The following is a 24,505-nucleotide window of genomic DNA, read 5'->3' as shown; positions in this document are numbered from 1 at the left end:
CAACCACAAACTAGGCAGTACTCGTTTGGTTGCTACATTCACTGTTTATTGAAACACAGGTACACAGTTAATACTTGGGACAACCCCCCCCCCCCCTTTTGCATTCCAAGCGGGGTAGACTATCCAATCAGCAGGGAGAGCTGTTGGAGGAATCCCTCTTCACAGCAAACACACTTACACAGCCCAAAATACCTGAGGCAGATAGACACAATAGAACAATGGAATACAGCCACACCCCAAACGACCCCAGCAAAGAGTAAATAACAAAATGAGACAATAAACAATATATACTGTATATATACAACATTCCAGTGTGGTTGAACAGTGATTCAGATTAGTACAGATCAGACTGGGGTTCTCGGTCACCCTGTGCCCCTATTAGAGACACAGGGTGACTTAGACATGGCATGGGGAGCTGAAACAAGGGTTTCCCAACATCCCTAAGGGATTCTGGGCTCAACGGGCTCCCCACCCAAAGTGACTTCTGTCACACCCACCGGAGTCTCTCCTTACATCAGGTGTCCCAAGGCAGTGGAGTCCCTCCTTACATCAGGTGTCCCCAGGAAGCGGAGTCCCTCCTTACATCAGGTGTCCCCATACCCATTCACATAGGGGGGGCAGGATCTGGGAGCCCCCTTGTTAAAGGGGGCTTCCAGATTCCGATAAGTCCCCGCCCGCAGACCCCCAGAACCAATGGCCAGGGTTGTGTTGATGAGGCTTTTGCCCCCTTCAACATGGGGACAAGGTGCTTTGGGGACCCCAAAGTACCCTCCCCATGTTGAGGGCAAGCGGCCTGGTATGGTTTAGGAAAGGGGGGCGCTTGCTCATCTTCCCCCTTTCCTTGCCAGCCAGCTAAGGGCCTGGTATGAATTTTGGGGGGACCCCACGCTGTTTTTTCATTTTGACGTGGAGTTCCCCTTAATATCCATACCAGACCCGAAGGGCCTGGTATGGACGGGGGGGGGGAAGGGAGAACCCACGCCAATTTTTTCCTAGATTTTTTATCTATATTGCCTTTTTTTTTGCATTGATACATGTTTCTCTGGGGCAGTACCCGGGTCCCCAAAAACTTTTTATGGCAATAACATGCATATAGATCATTAAAATGAACACTACATTTTTCACGTTCGTGTCCCATAGACTAACTGTGTTCGCACAAATTTTTTTTTTTGTTTGCATATTCTGGTGCCAGCCGAGCCGTGGGGTGTTCGGCCTATCCGTAATAATAGCATGTTATTCTATTTTTTTCTCCAGGAGTATATAGTGATTGGCTGGATCATTGTAATCTGTGGAGTATCTTCTTTTGTATGTTTTTTTTTGTTTTAATTCATATGATAAGTATGTAGAGCATAAATCCTTATATTGGTGTAAATAGCTCTATTGAACATTTGTGTATTTGTGAAGTGATAGTAGAGTCTCTGTGACTATTAATTAAATAAATTAAATCCTAAGTTTACCAGTTTGTGAACAGATGCAATAATACATGATATATAACAACATATATATATAGTGAAATTCTGTAGTTAATAGAAAGAGGCATAAACAAAAAATAAAAAATACAAATAGTCCATATTTCTCAGTGAATGTTCCAACAAGAAACATGATTGATTCAATCAATAAGTGTAGATATCCTCCACCGCTTGTAAACATCCAACACCACCCAACGTGCTCTTTAAAATAACCTGCTCACCAGACAGCCATGACCTATTTAACCAGTTGCCGACCGGCTCACGCCGATATATGTAGGCAAAGTGACACGGGTGCGCAAAACAACGTACCCGTACGTCGCTGCGTCATCGGTGGCTCGCGATCGTGACACGGAGAGGCAGAACGGGGAGTATAAACAAGGCATTTCCCTGTTCTCCCTAGCAACATGACAGGGATCTACTGCTCCCAGTAATCGGGAGCAGAGATCTCTGTCATATTTTAGTGAGCCCATCCCCCCCTACAGTTAGAACATGCCCAGGGAACACACTTAACCCCTTAACTGGCCCTTAGTGTTCAACCCCTTCCCTGCCAGTGACATTTACACAGTAATCAGTGCATTTTTATAGCACTGATTGCTGTATAAATGCCAGTGGTCCCAAAATAGTGTCAAAAATGTCTGAACTGTCCACCGCAATGTCACAGTCGCGATAAAAATCGCAGATCACCGCCCTTTCCTAATAAAAAAAAATTAATAATAAAAATTCCATAAATCTATCCCCTATTTTGTAGACGCGTTAACTTTTGCGCAAACCAATCAATATACGCTTTTTGCGATATTTTTTTTACCAAAAATATGTAGAAGAATACATATCAGCCTAAACTGAGGAAGAAATTTGTTTTTTTATATATTTTTTGGGGATATTTATTATAGCAAAAAGTAAAAAATATTGCTTTTTTTTTTTTAAATGTTCACTTTTTTTTGTTTATAGCGCAAAAAATAAAAACCGCAGAGGTGATCAAATACCACCAAAAGAAAGCTCTATTTGTGGGGAAAAAAAGGACGTCAATTTTGTTAAAGTACAACGTCGCACCTCCACGCAATTGTCAGTTACAGCGACGCAGTGCCGTATCGCAAAAAGGGCTTTTTTTTAGGAAGGGGGTGAAGCCTTCTGGGGCTGAAGTGGTTAACCAAAAAAAGAAGGTCAGAATTTGCTTGTGCTGCAATCTTGCAGCCTGGGGTGGAATCCTGGACTATCCGACACTGTGCTCTCCTCTCCCCCACAACGGTACATGAGTTTAGAAAAGACAAGGAGGATCCAATAGTGTAATATTGAACAGAAGGAGGGAACTAATGTGCAAAACCAATATGAGCTGAAGCAATTATAAATAAAGAGATCAAAGAAGCCGCCAAACGTAAAAAAGTGTTCCCACACAGAAAAAACTATATGATTAGAAAAGATATGTGGCGCTAACTAAAGTGCATGAAAAGATCATAAATAATATGATTAAACATAATAATAATGACAATTCTTCGTTGTGACATCAATACACTAACAAAATCAAAGTGATAAAAGAATCCAATAAGAGTGCATAAGTCCAATAATACTCGATAAGTGCATAAAGATGAAAAAAATCACAAAAAACAAAAAAATGTAAAAAAATCGCATAAAGTGAAAAAAGTTGCATATAATGAATAAAATTGCATAAAGTGCAAAAAAGATCCAATATGAATGCATAAGTCCAATACTACTCTAATGCCCTGTACACACGGTTCGACATTGATCGGACATTGATCGGACATTCCGACAACAAAATCCATGGATTTTTTCCGACGGATGTTGGCTCAAACTTGTTTTGCATACACAGGGTCACACAAAGTTGTCGGAAAATCTGATCGTTCTGAACGCGGTGACGTAAAACACGTGCGTCGGGACTATAAACGGGGCAGTAGCCAATAACTTTCATCTCTTAATTTATTCTGAGCATGCGTGGCACTTGGATTTGCGTTGTGTGCGTTGGATTTGTGTACACACGATCGGAATTTCCGACAACGAAAATCCGTTGTCGGAAAATTTTATAGCAAGCTCTCAAACTTTGTGTGTCGGAAATTCCTATGGAAAATGTGTGATGGAGCCTACACACGGTCGGAATTTCGGACAACAAGGTCCTATCACACATTTTCCAGAAAAATCCGACCGTGTGTACAGGGCATTAGAGTGCATAAGAGTGAAAGAAATCACAAAAAAACAAAAAATTTGAAAAAATCGCATAAAGTAAAAAAGTCACATAAAATGTAAAAAAAAATTGCATGAAGTGCAAAATAGTGAAAAATCGTTATAAAAATAGACAAAAGTGCAAAATCCAACAAGTGCAATAAGATTCCAACGTGGGTGAAGTAAATCTTATATAACAGTTCGTGCAAAGAAAATGATCGGTTTCAGATTCCTCCAATTATCAGCAATCCGTGGTGCGCCACATGTTTCCCCCAGCCTCTCACTTCTAGTAAAGACCCCTACGGGTCAAGTTGAGCCTGCAGTCTAGAAGCAGATGAGAACCAGCGGTCGATCGATCCCCTCCGATCGTCACAGCACTTGACGGGTCTCTGGTGGAAGGCCTCAAGCTCGGCAGGTAGGGTGGAGGATTTAAAATCAGGATAAACAGCACAGAGCACAGTACTTCCGGTCTCGGCCGCGACCGGAAGTGATGACACCTGACTCCTCCCTGACGCGTTGCGTCACTGCTTACGTGACTTCATCAAAGGATCACCCTTTGATGAAACCGGAAGCTGGGACCCAGAAGTGACGTGTCCGGAAGGTGCCCGTGATTGTCCAGTGAAATGTGTCAAAGTCACAGCAAGCAACCCATCACCCAACCACCACAGGGATGATGAGGAAACCACCAAATAGAATCATCTATTGTACCATTTATGGGTGTATCCATAATTGTGTAATTGAGTCCTACTAGTGGATACATTTTTTTTAAGTTTTGTACAATAAATATTTTATATTTTTAACCTATTTTTGGAGTGGCACCATTAAATTCCTAAATCTAGCTGTTAGCCCTCATTCACACGAGATGGACTCCGTTTCTACGGAGCCCCCCTCGGTCCGCCGGCTCAGCGGGAGATCAGTCCGTTGATTTCCGCTGAGCCGGCGGATGACAGGTCCATCTCTGCTCACTGAGCGGGGAGGGGCTTGTCAGGCGCCGCTGTCGCCTATGGAGGGATCGGATGAAAACAGACAGCATGTCCGTTTTCATCAAATCTCAGCCGATCCGCCAGCGACGGACCTGGACGTAGGGCCATCCGTCTGCTTTTAGCGGATTGGACGGGGTCAGATGTCAGCGGACATGGAGCGCCCGTTCAGGTCCGCCGTCAAAACTGACAGGCGGACCTGAACGGTCCGATCGTGTAAAAGGGGCCTTAGGGTTTATTCTGTGGAGTATATAATGAGTGGCAATTCTAGAGAAATGCTTAAATAATGCATTACAATTTAACTAAACCCATTGGATTTTAGTCTAATAAAAAATATGACTAAAGCAATTCAGATGAATAAAAACACGATTGACACTAAAATGGCATTTTATTCAAAAGACTATAGACCCCATACACACTATACAACTTTTCTTGTCTGATTTCCTTTAGATTTACCGCACCATGTAGTGCAAGGGCCGGCCTGATTGCATACAAATTGAAACTCTAAAGCCTCGTACACACGATCAGACTTTCCGGCGGGAAATGTTCGATGACAGGCTGTTGGCGGAAAATCCGACCGTGTGTACTCTCCATCAGACAATTGTTGTTGGATTTTCCGCCAACAAATTTTGGCTAGCAGGTTTTAAAATTTTCCACAGACAAATTTTGTGTTGTCAGATTTTCCGAGCGTGTGTACACAAGTCCGTCGAATAAAAGTCCAAAGTACAAACACGCATGCTCCGAAGCAAGAACGAGCTTGAAGCGGTTGGTCTTGTAAACTAGCGTTCGTAACGGAGAATTAACATTCGTGACGTGGCAAATTGTGGAATCTCGAAATGCAGCGCACAATTCTCTTCTTCTTTAATGGGATAATAATGAAGCTGCTTTGCTGGTGATACTGATGGAGTTATTGCAAACAAATTTTCAAAGGCTTTTTTTTCTAGTGATATCAAGAATAATATTTTTATGCTTGTTATTTTTTTTAATTTATTTTTTTGTGCAAGTTACCACAACACTATTATCCCGTAGTTTTTAAGATCAAAGATACAACTATGTTCAGGGCCGTCTTTAGCGCAGGGCAAACGGGGCACTTGCCCTGGGCCCAATCTTTGTTGGGGGGGCCCGCGCTAGCCATGAATTGGGGCCCCGATGACAGCTTTGCAGAGCGCACAGAGGACACGGGAGGATGTATTCCTCGCTAGCCAGCTGAGAGGGAGCTCCACTGACGCTCTGACCCCGCCCACGTGCAGCCTGTGTACTCGGAAAAGAGCTTCTGTAGTGAGAGCCAGTGATCGGAGTGGGAGTGTCAGTGGAGCTTCCGGCCCCGCCCCCTCTATACTGGCTGCTGAATACAGAGGTCCGGGGGTGGGGCCCGGAGCTCCAATGACACTCCCACTCCGATCACTGGCTCTCACTACAGGCGCTCTACTCCCAGTACACAGGCTGCACGTGGGCGGGGTCAGAGCGTCAGTGGAGCTCCCGGCACCGCCCCTCTCAGCTGGCTAGCGCAGAATACATCCTCCCATGTCCTCTGTGCGCTCTACAAAGCTGTCCTCGGGGCGACCATTCACGAGTGATGTGGGCCCAGGGCCCATCCAACAAAGCATCATTGGAGCTCCCAGCTGCTTTAGTGAGAGCAGAGAGTGGAAGCCCCGCCCACAGTCCTGAATGTATGTAGTAAGTTTGGCTGGCCAGGTATGTCCTTACAATCATAGAATGCCTGCCTGTTTAAACCCTGAGCTGTGTTATTTAACTGTAAAGCTGTGCATTGCTGAAAGTTCTCTGACCATCCCCTGTATAATGTCTGCAGTCTCTGATTGTCTCCTGCAGTATGTCCGCAGTCTCTGATTGTCTCCTGCAGTATGTCCGCAGTCTCTGTTTGTCTCCTGCAGTATGTCCGCAGTCTCTGATTGTCTCCTGCAGTATGTCCGCAGTCTCTGATTGTCTCCTGCAGTATGTCCGCAGTCTCTGATTGTCTCCTGCAGCATGTCCGCAGTCTCTGATTGTCTCCTGCAGTATGTACGCAGTCTCTGATTGTCTCCTGCAGTATGTACGCAGTCTCTGATTGTCTCCTGCAGTATGTCCGCAGTCTCTGATTGTCTCCTGCAGTATGTCCGCAGTCTCTGATTGTCTCCTGCAGTATGTCCGCAGTCTCTGATTGTCTCCTGCAGTATGTCCGCAGTCTCTGATTGTCTCCTGCAGTATGTCCGCAGTCTCTGATTGTCTCCTGCAGTATGTCCGCAGTCTCTGATTGTCTCCTGCAGTATGTCCGCAGTCTCTGATTGTCTCCTGCAGTATGTCCGCAGTCTCTGTTAATCTCCTGCAGTATGTCCGCAGAGTCTGAGTGACTCCTGCAGTATTTCCGCAGTCTCTGTTTGTCTCCTGCAGTATGTCCGCAGTCTCTGATTGTCTCCTGCAGTATGTCCGCAGTCTCTGATTGTCTCCTGCAGTATGTCCGCAGTCTCTGATTGTCTCCTGCAGCATGTCCGCAGTCTCTGATTGTCTCCTGTAGCATGTCCGCAGTCTCTGATTGTCTCCTGCAGTATGTCCGCAGTCTCTGATTGTCTCCTGCAGTATGTCGCAGTCTCTGATTGTCTCCTGCAGTATGTCCGCAGTCTCTGATTGTCTCCTGCAGTATGTCCGCAGTCTCTGATTGTCTCCTGCAGTATGTCCGCAGTCTCTGATTGTCTCCTGCAGTATGTCCGCAGTCTCTGATTGTCTCCTGCAGTATGTCCGCAGTCTCTGATTGTCTCCTGCAGTATGTCCGCAGTCTCTGATTGTCTCCTGCAGTATGTCCGCAGTCTCTGATTGTCTCCTGCAGTATGTCCGCAGTCTCTGATTGTCTCCTGCAGTATGTCCGCAGTCTCTGTTAATCTCCTGCAGTATGTCCGCAGAGTCTGAGTGACTCCTGCAGTATTTCCGCAGTCTCTGATTGTCTCCTGCAGTATGTCCGCAGTCTCTGATTGTCTCCTGCAGTATGTCCGCAGTCTCTGATTGTCTCCTGCAGTATGTCCGCAGTCTCTGTTAATCTCCTGCAGTATGTCCGCAGAGTCTGAGTGTCTCCTGCAGTATTTCCGCAGTCTCTGATTGTCTCCTGCAGTATGTCCGCAGTCTCTGATTGTCTCCTGCAGTATGTACGCAGTCTCTGATTGTCTCCTGCAGTATGTCCGCAGTCTCTGATTGTCTCCTGCAGTATGTCCGCAGTCTCTGATTGTCTCCTGCAGTATGTCCGCAGCCTCTGAGTGTCTCCTGCAGTATGTCCGCAGCCTCTGAGTGACTCCTGCAGTATGTCCGCAGTCTCTGAGTGTCTCCTGCAGTATGTCCGCAGTCTCTGATTGTCTCCTGCAGTATGTCCGCAGTCTCTGAGTGTCTCCTGCAGTATGTCCGCAGTCTCTGATTGTCTCCTGCAGTATGTCCGCAGTCTCTGAGTGTCTCCTGCAGTATGTCCGCAGCCTCTGAGTGTCTCCTGCAGTATGTCCGCAGTCTCTGGTAATCTCCTGCAGTATGTCCGCAGCCTCTGAGTGTCTCCTGCAGTATGTCCGCAGTCTCTGGTAATCTCCTGCAGTATGTCCGCAGTCTCTGATTGTCTCCTGCAGTATGTCCGCAGTCTCTAAACCTCTCCTGTAGTATGTGTATTAATGTACCCCATTACTTGCTCAATTATTTGGGATTGCTCCACTGCTCAGTGAGAGGTAATGATGTGCATGAACCTCTAGCAACCAATCAGCAAACAGTAGTGATCTGATTTAATCTCTAACAACCAATCAGTAAGTGCTAATGATGTGCTGTAACCCCTAGCAACCAATTAGTGAGCGCTAATAATGTACATTAACCTCTAGCAACCAATCGGCAAGCAGAAATTATGTGTTGTAACCTCTAGAAACCAGCCATTGAGCAGTAATAATAGGCTGTAACCTCTGGCAAACAATTGCAATCGCTGCGTGATCTGCTGCAGTAAACTGATTTTGAGTCTACCTGCTATTTTTTGTATGTCTCAGAATGGAGGGGGGGGCCCCAAGAAAATGTTTGCCCAGGGCCCAATCAAAATTAAAGACGGCCCTGACTGGTGTGGTGATGTTGGTGTCCCTTGTTAATTTTACATTGTATTTTTTTAAATGTAGCTGCCTACTCCCAAACTGTCATTTCATGTATAATACATAGTATTATTTTACACAATTTTTTTTATTGTGCATTAAAAAAAGAAAACAAATAAAATTAGACATGCTATCTGCCAATAGAACTTAACCAGAAAGTGCATTCTATGCATCCAAAAATATAGAAAATATACCAAATCAAATCATTATTCAACCAAAAAAATAATGTCAAAGCAATAACTCCAAGGCCAATAATAAATAACACGTTATCTCCTCTGATTCCGCAACATGTCTGGTTGACCAACGGCCGTTCAGAGACCAACTGAAAAGTGCAAAATAAAAAGTGTGAATCAACACTCACCAAACTTCTACTAACACAAAATTAGCAAAAGGAGCCCAAAGGGTGGCGCTAAAGAGCTAAAAAATCACGTAGTACATTTAGGACGTCACTACGTTTGTATTTGTTGGCCAACAATTGTGTGGCCGTGTGTATGCAGGACAATTTTTGGCCAACGCCCTTCGGACAAAAAAACATGGTTTTGTTGGCCAACAATCCGATCGTGTGTACGAGGCTTTAAGGTTTGACCTCATATTATATGGTTTTGGTAAATCTGAAGGAAAAAATCTACAGAAAATTGTATAGTGTGTATCCAGCTTTAAAGTAGTTGTAAACCCTTACAAACCACTTTTCACTACAGATAAGCCTATAATAAGGCTTACCTGTAGCTACCCCGGATATCTCCTTAACCTGCACGGTTTAGGAGATATCCCCTGTATCAGCATGTACTGACATCATCGGCACATGCGCACTGAAGTAACGGCACCTACGTGCCGTTGCTTCAGCTGATGTGCTGTTACCGACAGGTCCTGTGCGCATGCGCGTGAGTGACGTCAATGCGGCTCCGGCCAATCAGAGCGCCGGAGCCCGCTATACCCGGAAATAACTCCGGGAGACATGTCGCCAAGCAGAGCAGTGTGACGGACCGCTGTGGGGGCTTCGATCTAAGGTGAGTATTTTATAATGAGCTAGCATGCTATGAATACCAGCTCATTATGCCTTTGTCTTGCAGTTTTTTTTTGGTTGGGGGGTGTACAACCACTTTAAAGGGGTTGTAAACCTTTGTGTTTTTTTTCACTTTAATGCATCCACGCATTAAGGTGAAAAAACACCTGTCAGTGACCGGCCCCCCAGCCCCCCCCCCCCCATTTTACTTACCTGAACCCTCTAACTTGTCCCACGGGGACGTGCCGTCTTTCTGCTAGGGGGGGTTCTCGGCTCTTGATTTGGTAGATTGATGGCAGCGCAGCCGGGATGCGGGGCCGAGTCCTGCATTCGGCGTCTATGGATAGCGAATGCTGGACTCGGGAGTGTGCCCGCAAGGTAAACCCCTGGGAGAGAGCTTCTCCGAGGGGGTTATCAGAGGGGGGGCAGGAGCCGAGAGAGCTGCAGGGGGACCCCAGAAGAGGAGGTTCGGGGCCCAAACCTGAACCTTTAGCATACCTCCCAACTTTTTGAGATGGGAATGAGGGACACCTATCAGAAAAAGTATGCAGGCATAGGACACACCCCCTGCCACACCCCCTTAAAGGAGAATTGTACAAAAAAACAAGATTGGTTAAACCCACAAGTGCTTTTTTTTACCACTACTATTCCTTTATATTGGCTTTTGGAAATTACAAATGCAGCAATTTAGAAATCAGATGAAAGGTTTAGTGTTGGAAAACACTTTTTGAAAGGTAAAAAGTGCATTTTATATACAAATATATAGATCAGACCAAAATGAGGGACAAATGAGGAGGAATGATGGACAGAGGGACATTGCTCCAAATCAGGGACAGTCCCTTGAAATCAGGGACAGTTGGGAGGTATACTTTAGTGTCACTTTAAGCGAAATCCAAATTTGACGTTTTGAACACTTGCAATTTGTTAAATTGGTGACAGGGCCTCTTTACACGCTTCTCTCAGCCGATCCTTCATGTGTAAGGCCATCATTACAGAATTAACAATTCTACTTTTTTGCCCCCCCTCCCCCCCAATTCCGTGCCATAAACTGCCCCTCTTCCGAGCAGCACCAAATTCTCCGCATTACCGCTAAACAGCCGCCAGAGGGCGCAGGCGGCCAGTCGTAAAGCGGGCGGCGCTTGCCGTGACGTCAGGGGAGGACGTAGAGGAAAGGTCCAGGACGTGGAAGTAGAGTGTTCGGAGACCGGGGGGAAGCGGCGGTGTGTGGAGGAGGAGCGGGGGAGGTGAGCCGGGGAAGGGGGTACGGTGACGTCTCCTGGTGCTGTGTGTGTATTGGAGGAGTGGGGGTCCCTGTGCTGGGATTTGTAGTACCATTGGGGGGAGGGGAAGGGGCCCAGTCTGGGCAGTACAGGCCCACCACACACCACAATGGGGGAGTCATATGAGGTGAAGGAAGCTTGTGCTGTAAGGGGGAGGGGCCGCCTTCTACAAATGCTGGTTGCCTGGCTCTCCTCTTATCACTCTGGTCTGTGTGAGTTCTGTGCCTGGAACAAGCATGCAGCAAGTGAAGGCAGAATACTTCCCCTACAGACTTATTCCGGGTCACCCACTACAATACTGTCATTGGATCCATGAGACTGCCAGGCAACCGGCATTGTACAGTCAGTACAGGGGGGCCGCTGTGCTTTGTGTCCTCCCAGGACCCCCTACTGCTACCTTCATGAGAGATGATTGTTATTATTTTATGTTTTTTTGTTTTTTATATATATATTCTCTCTTCTTTAGAGCTGCACAATTCTGGCCAAAATGAGAGTCACATTTTTTTTTTGATTAGAGTAAAAAGATCAGCAGAGCAGAAAGAATCAGGAAATACTTTTGTCAAGATCGCAACGGGGGAAAAAAAAAAACAAAAAAAAATGATAATTAATCGTGCAGAGATATATATATAATTTTTTTTTCCAATTATTTTTTGGGGTGTTTTTGTTTTTTTTTTTTTGTTTTTTTGAATTCGTTAAAGTGTAATTTTTTTTCCCAAAAAATTGCATTTGAATGACTGCTGCGCAAATACAGTGTGACATAAAATATAGCAACAACCACCATTTTATTCTCTATTGTCTCCACTAAAAAAAAATAAAAAATTATATATATATATATATATATATATATATATATATATATATATATATATATATATATGTATATATGTGTGTGTGTGTGTGTTTGGGGGTTCTAAGTAATTTTCTAGCCAAAAAAATAATAATTTTAACTTGAAACCAACAAATGTCAGAAAAAGTGTTTTTAAGTGGTTAAACTTCCCTCATTTACACACCAAAGTCTGTTCCTTTGATCTAAAGGACACATTGTTACAATGTTTATACTTAAGTTCCACTGCTAAAGAATGTTATAATTCTTGGCAGACTGCCTGTTTTTTTTTTTCCTTTCATTTGACAGCTGTCGGCTTTAGCAGAGCAGAGAGAATTCTCTGCAAAGAATCAGGAAATACTTTGTCAAAATCGCAATGGGAAAAAAAAAATTGCAATAATGATTCGTAGCAGCTATATATATATATGAGATGCACGATGAATTGTTATCACAATTTTTTTTTTTTTTTTTTTCCCCGTTGCAATTCCGTTGAAAAATATATATATATATAATTTTTTTGGCATGTGTTTTTTTTTTTTTTTTTAAACCCCACAGCATCATAGAGCAGCCCGTTCACTTGAATGGGCCGCCCTACGTGCGACAAACGCTCCAAAGTAGCTCATGCACATTTTTGCACGGTGTGTTTTTGGCACAACACCTACCTGGGTCTGGGGTGCCATTGTGAGATGACGGCACTGCAAGCTTGACGTGCATTTCTGGGAAGGTGAAGGTGTGAATGCAGCCTAAAGCAAAACTAAGACCCCCTTTTCACACTGAGGCAGTTTTCCGGTGTTTTAGCTCTAGAAATGGCGCCTGAGAACTGCCTCTCATTCTCTGCAATAAATGCTTTCACACCGGGGCGGTTCTTGCAGAAAAGTCCCGCAAGCAGCATCTTGGGAGCGCTGTATACACCGATTCCTAAAACGCCCCTGTTCATTGCAGTGAATGTACATTGCTTCAGAAGCATCCGAAAAATACTTCGGAAGCAAAGCAAAACATGGGAGTTTTTAACCCCTCTTTGGGGTTAAAATCGGCGCAAAAGCGCAGCTTGAACAGCAGTAGAGTGCCGCTAAACAAGCAGCGCTTAACTGCGAACGCAGTATGGTTGCCCCCTAATCCCTTTAAACCCGAACACATATGACTTACACAGGTTAGGACTGAGGCTAATTTAATGCACATGAGGCATCAAGTGAGTTTAAAGCGGAGGTCCACTTAAAAACCAGCAGCTACACATACTGCAGCTGATGGCTTTTAATAATCGGACACTTACCTGCCCTGGAGTCCCGCGATGTCGGCACCGCAGCCGATGTTTCCATCATCTGTCGGGTGCTGCCGCTGCCATTGTGGGTAAGGGTACCCGGTAGTGTAGCCTTACGGCTTAATGCTGGGAACCCTACTGCACATGCACGAGGCCCGCTCCCTTCTCCTTCTGGCCCGGCGACAGGGGAAGGAGAAGAGAGGAGGACGGAGCCCCAGCTGTGATGTCAATAGCCACAGCTCCTGGAAGTGGGAAAGGATACCTGTCATAGACGGGTATCTTGTCCCCCTTCCCCCCCGAAAGGTGCCAATTGTGGCACCGGAGGGGGGGGAATCAGATGGGTGGAAGTTCCACTTTTGGGTGGAACTCTACTTTAATTACCATTCTTATCGGCCACAGAGCCTGTGTAATTATTATGTGTTTGGTTTTAAAGGGATGAGGTGGGAACTGGGTCTAAAGGCAAAACTCTTTTTTTCATTTTTGGATAGAGTAAGGGAGGGGTAAAACCCCTGTCAGGTTTTCTTTGCCATCTGTGTCCCATTGGGGAGATTTCCCTTCACTTCCTGTTCCCTAGCCGCAACAGGAAGTGAGGGGAAATCCCTGCATAATGATGGAATCCCTTGTTGTCACCAGAACTAGCGCCCCCTCCCACTGTAAAAGGCCCCCACAATTTGGGAATTTGCGTTTCCCCATCAGGGATAATGGCAATCAGGATAAAGAGAGGGACAATTTCACTAACAGGGACACAGACCGCAGTAAAAAATGACAGGTGTTCTAATCCCTCTCCACTCTATCCAAAACAAGAAAAAAAAAATCAGGAGTCAAAGGAAATACCTGGTGACAGCCCTGGGCCAATCAGCACACAGAAAGTTCATAGCCCTGTGTAACCGGCCAATCATAGCTTACAGAGTACATTCCCTTTTGCTTCTGGGAGTGAATAGGAAACATAAGTAGATGCAGTCGGGAGTGTTGAGTTGAAGTGATCCTGATCCTTTCCCCTACATGGACAAAGCACAGCTTCCTTTCAAACACTCGGGTCACATTGTTATTTGTGTTTTTATTCTGGAGGAAGGTCACAGACAGCGACTTATCTCAGAGGAAACCAAAGCAATTGGACGATGTTTTATAACCTGATCTGATCAATATTCTCCCAAGATTGCTCAATGGTGTCTGCAGGCCGGCATAGACAGGAGATCATCGCTGGACTGGGCAATGGTCAGGTCTACCCGATGTCTGTTGTGCAAGGAAAGGAGTTTGTGTCTGGAGGATCACATTCACTACAGAAGACCTTAAAGGAGGTGTAAAGGCTGAAGGTTTTTTTTATCTTAATACATTCTATGCATTAAGATAAACTTTCTGTGTGTAGCAGCCTCCCCAGCACCCCCCTGATTACCTACCTGAGCCCCTTCTCTTTCCAGCAATGTCCACAATCCCCTCAGCCATTCAGTACACTCCTCCTGATTGGCTAAGACAGAGCAGTGGCGCTATTGGTTCCCACGGCTGTCAATCAAAGTCAGTCAGCCAATCAGGGGAGAGAGCCAGGTTGGTGCTCAGTGTCTGAATGGATAGACGGAGCTCTGTCTCGGCTTCGGAGACAACCTGTAGCAAGCTGCTGGCTGAGGAGCACTCGAAGGAAGGAGGGGCTAGGAGCAGCAAAGGGGGACCCGAGAAGAGGAAGATCTGGGCTACTCTGTGCAACACCATTGCACAGAGCAGGTAAGTATAACATGTTTGGTATCAAAAAAAAAAAAAAAGCGAGCCTTTACAATCACTTTAAAGGTTAACTCGCCCTTTAAGGCAAAAATAATAAACACATATTTTTGCAGGAAAGAAAATTGTACATTTATTATTTTCCCCCCAGGAGCCTGCAAAGTATTGCACCTGCGATCGGTGGGATGGCGGGACCCATGATCGGTGGAATGGCGGGTGCAATGTGAGGCTCCTGTAGACCCCTCTTCCAGGTTTCTGTTCATACCTCTTTATCGGCTTTCAGTTAGAAAGCTGCAGGAATTGTCAATGGACTGCAAGTTCACTGATCATCTCACTTGTAGTTTGAGAACTACAAGCCGTCTGCCGCTTTGGCAATTCATTTATTTATTCAATCTCAGATCTCTGTGAATGAATGGTGCAGGATAAATAGTGAAAATGAATGGAATAAATAGTGTGTTGTGACTGCTGCAAAACAAATGTCCGTTGGCAAGGTGCTTTGGGGTGCCATTAAGAATGAATAGTACTCTAGTACACCAATAAAAAAGTGTTTCACCAGACCTGCAGAAACACTACTCAGCGCCAGGTCACTATACCGATCCAAAATGTAGATATAAATAAAAAAATCTTATTAAACATTCAAAAATGCATACATGTGGATAAACATCGATATGCGACTATAAAATCATATATACATAAATGAAATAAACCTCCACTTTGCCTATCAAGCAGAGAGGAGACCTAAAAGAAAGTGCAAAGCAGCTGTCTCAAATCAAATACATCAAAGTGAACACTGTGTTATAAAGTAATCCAAAATAGGACTAAATCATCGCACTAGACAGCGCTAATGTTGAGCAATTGAAATATGTGGCCAACAACACATGCAAAGGAAAATCAAATAACAGAAAAGTCCCTTTAATAGAAAGTCCCTTATAAAGGGTAGTGATGTAAAGTTCAGGGTGTAGTCCAAAACAGAAAATCAGGTGATCATGAAAACAATCCTCCGCATGCACCTTCCACCGATCACTACGAACTCCACCCGGTGCAAAACACTCTCCCCCTAGGGGGTTAAACTCACCAGAAATGGGGAGTAATAAAGCGTTCAGAATAATCACTCTTTATCAGCAGTTGTTAACATCACTTCATGTAGGGTCACAGATTTGCAGGGCTCATATTGAATCATGCATCTTTCTAAATACCTTGGAATGTCTTCTTTCCAAAAAGGGGTCATTTGGGGGGTATTTGTACTTTTCTGGCATGTTAGGGTCTCAAGAAATTAGATAGGCCGTCAGTACTTCAGGTGTGATCAATTTTCAGATATTGGTACCATAGCTTGTGGACTCTACAACTCCTCTGCAGCCAGATCCAGCTGCAGAGGAGTTGTAGAAGGAAGGAAGTAGAGAGGAGACGTTGCTGGATCTGGCTGCAGATGATCACCTGATTTTCTGTTTTGGACTACACCCTGAACTTTACATCACTACGCTTTATAAGGGACTTTCTATTAAGGGACTTTTCTGTTATTTGATTTTCCTTTTCATGTGTTTGTATTTCAATTGCTCAACATTAGCGCTGTCTAGTGCGATGATTTAGTCCTATTTTGGATTACTTTATAACACAGTGTTCACTCTAGTACACCAACTGTTCCCCTTTACTGCAGTGTAGCAATGTGATTCCAGCCTAAATGCTTGGATGGGACCTCCAACATATCAGGGGACATGTATAGACTGTCCCAAACCTCCATAGGGCTTTATAGAGACTCCCTGGCACCTCAGCCATCCTTTACACCAGGAGTAGGCAACCATAAAGAGGTGGAGATCTACCTGAAATCAAAGATCACCGGGCACAGTGTCCCCTCCTCATACCTGATCTAACCCTCTGATTGCCGTACTACCATGTTGCGATTGCTTGCATTACATGGTAATCATGGGTTTAAATCGGGTGGTTCACCAAACCCATGGGATATAATTGAAGTCTATGGGTAAGCACAGCAAAATACAGTATGTTCAACAATGCTATACCTGGGTCAAGCTGGGCTCCTCCACATCTTCATCCTGTGCAGCAGGACCTCAGGGGATGTCGAAAGGGAGCGTAGACAGCGATGGCCTGGGTTCTGTATGATCTGTCAAAAACCGCAGGCTGTGGTAATACCACAGCCTGGGGACATATAGGTCATCCACTGCTGCTCCAGATCTCTCTAAGTCCAGGACCTTGTTCAGCTCCCTTTTAAACGTAGTCCTAAGTTAGAAATCTTTTGCTTTACGTAGCTGATGTCTGCCCTGGGGTATACAGGTTTCACCAACTCGAGCAGTTTCTCCAAAGCTGCCTTCCTCAATATTGAGATTGGAGGTCTTTTAGACCCCCCCGATCCCTCCATAAAGAGTACCTGTCACCACCTATTACTGTCACAAGGGATGTTTACATTCCTTGTGACAGCAATAAAAGTGATCAATTTTTTTTTTTTTTTTTTAAACACAATTTAATAATATAAAAATAAATAAAATAAGAAATATTTTTTTTTATTAAAGCGCCCCCCCGTCCCCGCAAGCTCACACAGCAAAGAAAACGCATACGGAAGTCGGGCCCGCATATGCAAACGGTGTTCAAACCACACATGTGAGGTATCGCCACGATCGTGAGAGCGAGAACAAAAATTCTAGCACTAGACCTCCTCTGTAACTCTAACCTGGTTACCGTAAAAAAAGAAAATTAAAGCGTCGCCTATGGAGATTTTTAGGTACCGTAGTTTGTCGCCATTCCACGAGTGCGTGCAATTATAAAGCATGACATGTTTGGTATCTATTTACTCGGCGTAACATCATCTTTCACATTATACAAAAAAATTGGGCTAACTTTACTTTTTTTTCTTTTTTTTTTAAATTCATGAAAGTTCCCTTTTCCCAAAAAGTTGCATTCAAAACTCCGCTGCACAAATACCGTGTGACATAAAATATTGCAACAATCAGCATTTTATTCTCTAGATTCTCTGTTAAAAATATATAAATATATATATAATGTTTGGGGGCTCTAAGTAATTTTCTAGCAAAAAATACGGATTATAACTTGTAAACACCAAATGTCAGAAATAGGCTTAGTCATGAAAGGGTTAAGTACTAAAAGCTTGCTCTGTATTTATAACGCTTGTAATATATTCAACTGTTGCATTTTAAATCACCCCATTTTGTAATGGTTTTTTTAATCTAGTCATGGAGCATGCCCCCCCATTCCTGTCAGCAGGACGACATATCCCATGATTGTTTGCATGTGCTGTTTTATAGAGCGGAGTCTGAGTGTAGAGCAATCCCGATCCACCTGCCTATAATGCATACTAGTGTATGTTGAGGTGGACCCATAGACCCTTTTAGTGAACGAAGTCACCACAAAATTGGATGTCGACTTTGGGAATAATCCGTATCGATCTCTAGACGAGCGGATGACCGTGGCTGCGATATAATGTACAGAACATGTGAAATGGGAGTTTTTGATCTGGGTTTAGAAGCACATTGCTTGATGTGCCTTTTTGACATTTTGTTCAAAAACATTATGGGGAGGAATTCCCTAAAACTGGAACAGAAAAAAATTTAAGGATGAGCTCCGGCGTGTTCGCACCCCCCACGTGCAGAGCCTGCCAGGAAGTCGGCGCTGCGCTAATCACAGGCAGTGAGACATTGTCCTGATGTGCGGCTGCAGAGATGGGGAAATGTCTCGCTGCCTGTGATTAGCGCAGTGCTGACTTCCTGGCAGGCTCTACACGCGGGCTGTGCGAACACACCGGAGCTTAATAAAAATTCTGGAGCAACTGTGCATAGTAACCAGTCGGCTTCAAATCTCAGCTTCTTCCATTGAGTTTGAAAGATGAAAGCTAGAAGCTGATTGGTTGCCATGCAAAGCTGCTGCGGGTTCTGTTTGTTCCAGTCTAAGTGAATCCCCCCCCTATATTTCATCTGAGTGAAAGGGGGCTTCTCTGTACAATATGGGTGCGGGATGTGCCAATTCTACATGTGAAAGGGGGGGTTATGCCCTTGATATCACTGGAAGAGCGTGCAGAGAATGGCGTATGTGATGACAGTTTATATTTTCTGCTATCTACCAATTTTAGTTTATTCCATTAGCTTTTCCCTCAGGTTCCTTTTTATAATGTGCGATGTTGTCCTCAATTCTGTTATCTGCACAGTGAATGCCTCTGAGCTCTAAATCTTCTATTCCTTACTGACAGCAGGCTCTGGTGTGATTTAAAGCAGGCATGTTAGACAAAACTCTACTAATAATACACCCTAAATAAAGACAGATTAGCAATTTATAGTTCATGCCGCTCACTAGATGTAATGAGTCCTCTTACTTCCCTATGTTGGTAATATCTTGATTGGTTCTCAGTAGTTCCCAACCATCAGATCCTCTTATAGCCAAAGGCAGCAGAAGCAGACAAAGACCTCTCACGGATCTGATAAAGGAGAGGTGTCATATAGTAACCAATTATGCTGAACGTACAAAGGCAATCGGCCAGAATTTGTCCCTGAAATATAAAATGATTATGGCACCTATACTCTCCTTGCAGAGCAATCTCTGGGCTTTGCTGAGCTCTAATCACTACCTGAACTGCATGGGGCTTTGTTCAAGCAATTGAAATCCTGTAATGACTGAGAAGTAAAGTCGGTGTGGTGTTATCACGTGGATATATCTATATAGCTGGTGGCATATTTATGCAGACATGTTAAACTTGCTGTGGTTATCAACCCTGTCCTCAGGGCCCACTAACAGGCCAGGTTTTATGTATTACCTTGGGGAGATGCAGACTAGAATACTGCAATCACTGAGCAGCAAATTGTGTCACTTGTGATGTATTTCAGTTATCTTGCAAACCTGGCCTGTTAGTGGGCCTTGAGGACAGGACAGAGGACAGGGTTGATGACCACTGTGTTAAAGGATAAGTTCACCTTTTGTAACATGTTATACCCATATTCAGGGTGTAACATGTTACAAATGCACCGGCCCCTGCACCCAATATTTTTATATTTTTTGCAAAAGTGAACTTCTCCTTTTTAAAGATGAAATCCAGGTATGAGAATTTTTACAGTTACATTGGTCCAGAAGCTGGGAATTCCGGTAGTAGGTACGGCTCCTACAGTGATCTTCAGTAGCTTTGACATCTCCTGCCAAGCGGCTGCACTGCTTCATTGTGAGCATAGGAAGTTGTTCGCTTGGCATGGGTGCCAGTTTAGGAACAATTTGCATTTTCTTAAAGGGTTAGTTCATCGTTACAAAAATAATGCCTATGCAGGCAAGGGGTGTTTGCAGGTAAAAACACTGTGCAGCTCTGACTAAAGTTGAATAAAGCCCTTGCTTTAGGTGTAGGCCATTTACATACCTTCCGAAGCCTGACTGGAATACACCCAGGATGTTGCCAAGTGAGGTCTAGTCATTACTGCTCACCTCCACCATCACAGATGTGAGCTTTTTCTGTGATTCAAACCCCCTCACATGTTCTTTCTCTCTGAGCTCTGCGGTCGAGAGCTCGCTCCTGTGATGGAGGAGGTGAGCACTAATGACTAGGCCTCACTTCACAACATACTGGGAGTATTCCAGTTAGGCTTCAGGAGGTATGTAAATGGTCTATACCAGTGGTCTCCAAACTGCGGCCTGGGGGGCCAGATGTGGCCCTTTGCTTGTCTTTATCTGGCCCTTGGGACACTATTTCACCAACTGACACAATGATGGAGCACCATCCCCCCTACTGACACCATCCATAGTGCACGGTTCTTCTCATTGATATCACCTATGGGGTACTATTCCTCCCATTAAAACTAATGATGGGGCACTGATGTAGGGGCATTTTGTACTCCCACTGGCAACAGTTCGGTCCCCCTAAAGCCTGAAGGACAGTAAACAGGCCCCTTTGCTTAGAAAGTTTGGAGACCCCCTTGGTCTATACCTATAGCAAAGGCATTATTCAACTTTAGTCAAAGCTGTAGTTTTTATGTACAAACAACCCTTACCTGCATAGGTTTTTTGTTAAAGGTGTACTAACCCTTTTATGATTGCAAAGTGTTCTTTGATAAGGTTGAGTGGCGGGGAACAGTGACGTCATGATCTCCACCTCATTTAATCAGAGAACACTTTGCATTCATTTATTTTAGATGCAAAGTATTCTCTGAATGGTGCTCATGTCAAGCGAGCAACTTTCTTTAACCACTTGCCGCCTGACGGCTGTCATATGACGGCCAGGCGGCGCGGCTCTCGTTCTGGGAGGGCGTCATATGATGCCCTCGCCTTCCCAGCCCACCAGGGGGCGCGCGTGTGCCGCCGGCGGCAATCGCGCGTCCGCCATGTCACTGGGCACCCGATGCACTGCCCGGCAGCCGCGATGTCCGCCGGGCGGCCGCGATTGCCCGGTAACACGGCAGGACTGTGGATCTGTGTGTGTAAACACACAGATCCATGTCCTGTCAGAGGAGAGGAGACCGATGTGTGTTCTCAGTATAGAGCAACACCGATCAGTCCCCTCCCCCTTCAGTTAGAAACATAATTAACCCCTCGATCACCCCCTAGTGCTAACCTCTTCCCTGCCAGTCACATTTATACAGTAATCAATGCATTTTTATAGCACGGATCGCTGTATAAATGTGGTCCCAAAAATGTGTCAAAAGTGTCCGATCTGTCTGCCACTATATCGCAGTCATGATAAAAATCACAGATCACCGCTATTACTAGTAAAAAAAAAAATAAATAAAAATGCTATCCCCTATTTTGTAGACGCTATAACTTTTGCGCAAACCAATCAATATATGCTTATTGCAATTTTTCTTATTTTTGGTAAAAAAAAAAGAATACATATTGGCCTAAACTGAGGAAAAAATTTGTTTAAAAAAATAAATTGGATATTAATTTATTATAGCAAAAAGTGAAAAATATTGTGTTTTTGTGTTTTTGTGTTTTTTTTTTTTTTTTTTTCAAACTTGTCCCTCTTCTTTTGTTTATAGCGCAAAAAATAAAAACCGCAGATGTGATCAAATACCACTAAAAGAAAGCTTTATTTGTGGGGAAATAATGATAAAAATGTCATTTGGGTACAGTGTTGTATGACCGTGCAATTGTCATTCAAAGTGTGACAGTGCTGAAAGCTAAAAAATGGCCTGGGCAGGAAGGGGGCGAAAGTGCCCGCTATTGAGATGGTTAAGCAAACGTGCACCCACTCAGCATGGGACCTGCAAGCCAGTTGGCAATCACTGTGGTCGCTGTGTCTACTTCAGTGTTTTCTAGCTTCCATAACTGGAATTCAGCTTTAAAAATATAAATAAGGGGGAACTTTAGAACTCTATTTTCTGTGTCTTCTCCATAAAAATAGTGAGGCAGTTTAGGAGATGCAGTCCATGTGATTGGTTGAAGAGTAGGAGATGCAGCCCGTGTGATTGGTTGAAAAGTGCATAAACCATATTAGTAATTGTCTCAAAATGATCCTGTATATGTTAATTTGTAAGGCTTCTATTTTAACATTTGCATGACATTCTGCTTTCTGTCCCCAGGCTGCTGGCACGGATCAGATAAAGCAATCATAGACGAGGTGTGACCTACATACGCCACCATGTACTGTTTACAGTGGCTGCTTCCCGTCCTCCTGATTCCGAAGCCACTGAATCCAGCACTTTGGTTTAGTCACTCAATGTTTATGGGATTCTACTTACTGAGCTTCTTATTGGAGAGGAAACCATGCACCATCTGCGCCTTGGTCTTTCTGGGTGCCCTCTTTCTCATTTGCTACAGCTGCTGGGGCAACTGCTTCTTGTATCACTGCAGCGGCAGCCAGCTGCCAGACTCTGCCAATGACCCCGCTGTGGTTGGCACCTAGAGGGAGTAAACCTCACTCTGTTCCATGGATTGCTGCTTTTTGCCAAGTACGTGACACAGCTTGCACAAGTTTGTTTCTTGAAGATGAAACCGGTATAACAGGGACACCGTGTTTAAGTAAAGAAGACAGTTTGGTGCAATGGATACCCTCTTTCCCTGATACCATGCAGCTACAAATGGGCATAGACATTTCCATTGCCATTCCCTGGCCTTGTGGTGCCGGGGGGCTTTTATTTGTTTGTATTTTGGGGACTTTGCCCCTCCACGTATTGGGTTTTCTTCAAAACCATGCCTCCATATTCTGTCTGTCCCCTGTCATAGCTAATGGGCACGTTTTTCTGCCACCCTTCAGACTAGGCCAAACATTGTGCTGATCCTCAAATATTTGGTATTAATTATAGAGATGATTTGGTTATCTTTTTTTTTTTTTATTATTATTTTAACGAGCACAAGATGACAAATGGAGATATTGCTGCATTATGTGCAATCAAGTGAACCTGTTTTCTACAAACAATAGATGGTATTTGTGGTCAAATCTAATATTCAGCTGATGGCTGCACTTACAGCTAATTACATTGCTAAGGCATACTGGTTCAGACCACAATGGTTGCTTTTGCCACTAATGGGCACAGATTCAATAGTTTTTTAATGCCAAGAAGACATTCTTGATTCTGAAGTCTCAATGTTAAAGCGTCCTGCTGTTTTGATCTCTTGTACTTTTTGGAAGGGAGGTATAGTCAAACAGGCTGTGGGTACCGTAAGGCTGGCTATGCATTTATACAATGTTTTTTTTTGTACAACTTTCCTTTAGGCCGGGTTCACACCTATGCGAAGTAGATGCAGGTTTCCCCGCATCCAATTCGCATAGCAGGAGAATGTGACTGGCTCCCTATGGAGCCGGTTCACATATCTATGTTGTGGCTGCGGAGCGCACTGCACAGAAACGCTGTGCGTCTTTGGCTCCGTTTCAGGGCTGAATTCAGGCATAGAATTGGCCCTGATTCGTCCCTGAAACGGGGAACAGGGACGCACAGCGATCCGCAGCGTGTTACACTGTGAACCCGGCCTCAGACTTACCAAAACCATATAATATGAGGTCAAACCTAAACACTTTCAATTTGTCTACAATCAGGCAGGCCCTTGCACTACATAGTTGAAGGTAAATCTAAAGAAAATTGCATAGGAAAATTGTATGGTGTATGGCCAGCTTAAGGTTCTCTGCCTCTGTTTCCAGAGATTTTATTCTTTTGTGTTTGAAAGAAACAAATAAAGCTTTATTATCATTATATTTGGAAAATATGCAATTTTTTTTCCACTGCTCAAGTTTAAAGTATAGGTAGACTCCAACACTAAGGCTCGGTTCACACTAGGACAACTTGTCAGGCGACCTAGGTCGCCTGACAAGTAGCGTCCAGTTCAGTACAATGGAACCGTTCTAATCGGAGCGACGCAAGTCGCTCCGACTTAGAAAAAGGTTCCTGTACGACTTTGGGGGCGACTTGCATAGACTTCTATACAGAAGTCATTTTGCAAGTCGCCCGGGCAGTCGTGTGCAGGTCGCCTCGGTGAGGCGACCTGCAAGTCGTCTCGGTGAGGCGACCTGCAAGTCGTGCCGCCTCTGGTGTGAACCGAGGCTTAGGGGTAGGTTTACAAAAACTGGTGCAGCTGTGCATGATAGCCAATCAGCTTCTAACCTCAGCTTGTTCAGTTAATCTTTGGCAATAAAACCTGGAAGTTGATTTGTTTCTATGCAGAAGTGAGCTTAATTTTGCAATCTCCAGTTTTAGTAAAATACATCTAAGCCCAGGTTCACATTGAGGACAGGTATGAAATCGTGCGAGTTCAGCTGAACTTGCACGGTTTCAAACCAGCATTTCAGT

General features: G+C 44.4%; 1 protein-coding gene across 1 annotated transcript; it reads left to right on the top strand.

The window, feature by feature from the left end:
• The first annotated feature begins 10,823 nt into the window (after positions 1-10,823).
• BLCAP (BLCAP apoptosis inducing factor) lies at positions 10,824-23,911 on the top strand. Its single transcript, XM_073606533.1, has 2 exons — positions 10,824-10,962; positions 22,304-23,911. The coding sequence occupies exon 2, from the start codon at positions 22,363-22,365 to the stop codon at positions 22,624-22,626; it is 264 nt and encodes an 87-aa protein (XP_073462634.1). The 5' UTR covers positions 10,824-10,962; positions 22,304-22,362; the 3' UTR covers positions 22,627-23,911.
• Positions 23,912-24,505: the final 594 nt, after the last annotated feature.

The sequence above is a fragment of the Aquarana catesbeiana genome, linkage group LG12 (genome assembly GCF_042186555.1).
Source record: "Aquarana catesbeiana isolate 2022-GZ linkage group LG12, ASM4218655v1, whole genome shotgun sequence".
Taxonomy (NCBI): Eukaryota; Metazoa; Chordata; class Amphibia; order Anura; family Ranidae; genus Aquarana; species Aquarana catesbeiana.
This window is presented reverse-complemented; position numbering and strand designations above follow the sequence as displayed.

What these genes read in the sequence shown, in the direction of transcription:
- BLCAP (XM_073606533.1), top strand. Translation starts at nt 22,363, where the DNA reads ATGTACTGTTTACAGTGGCTGCTTCCCGTCCTCCTGATTCCGAAGCCA.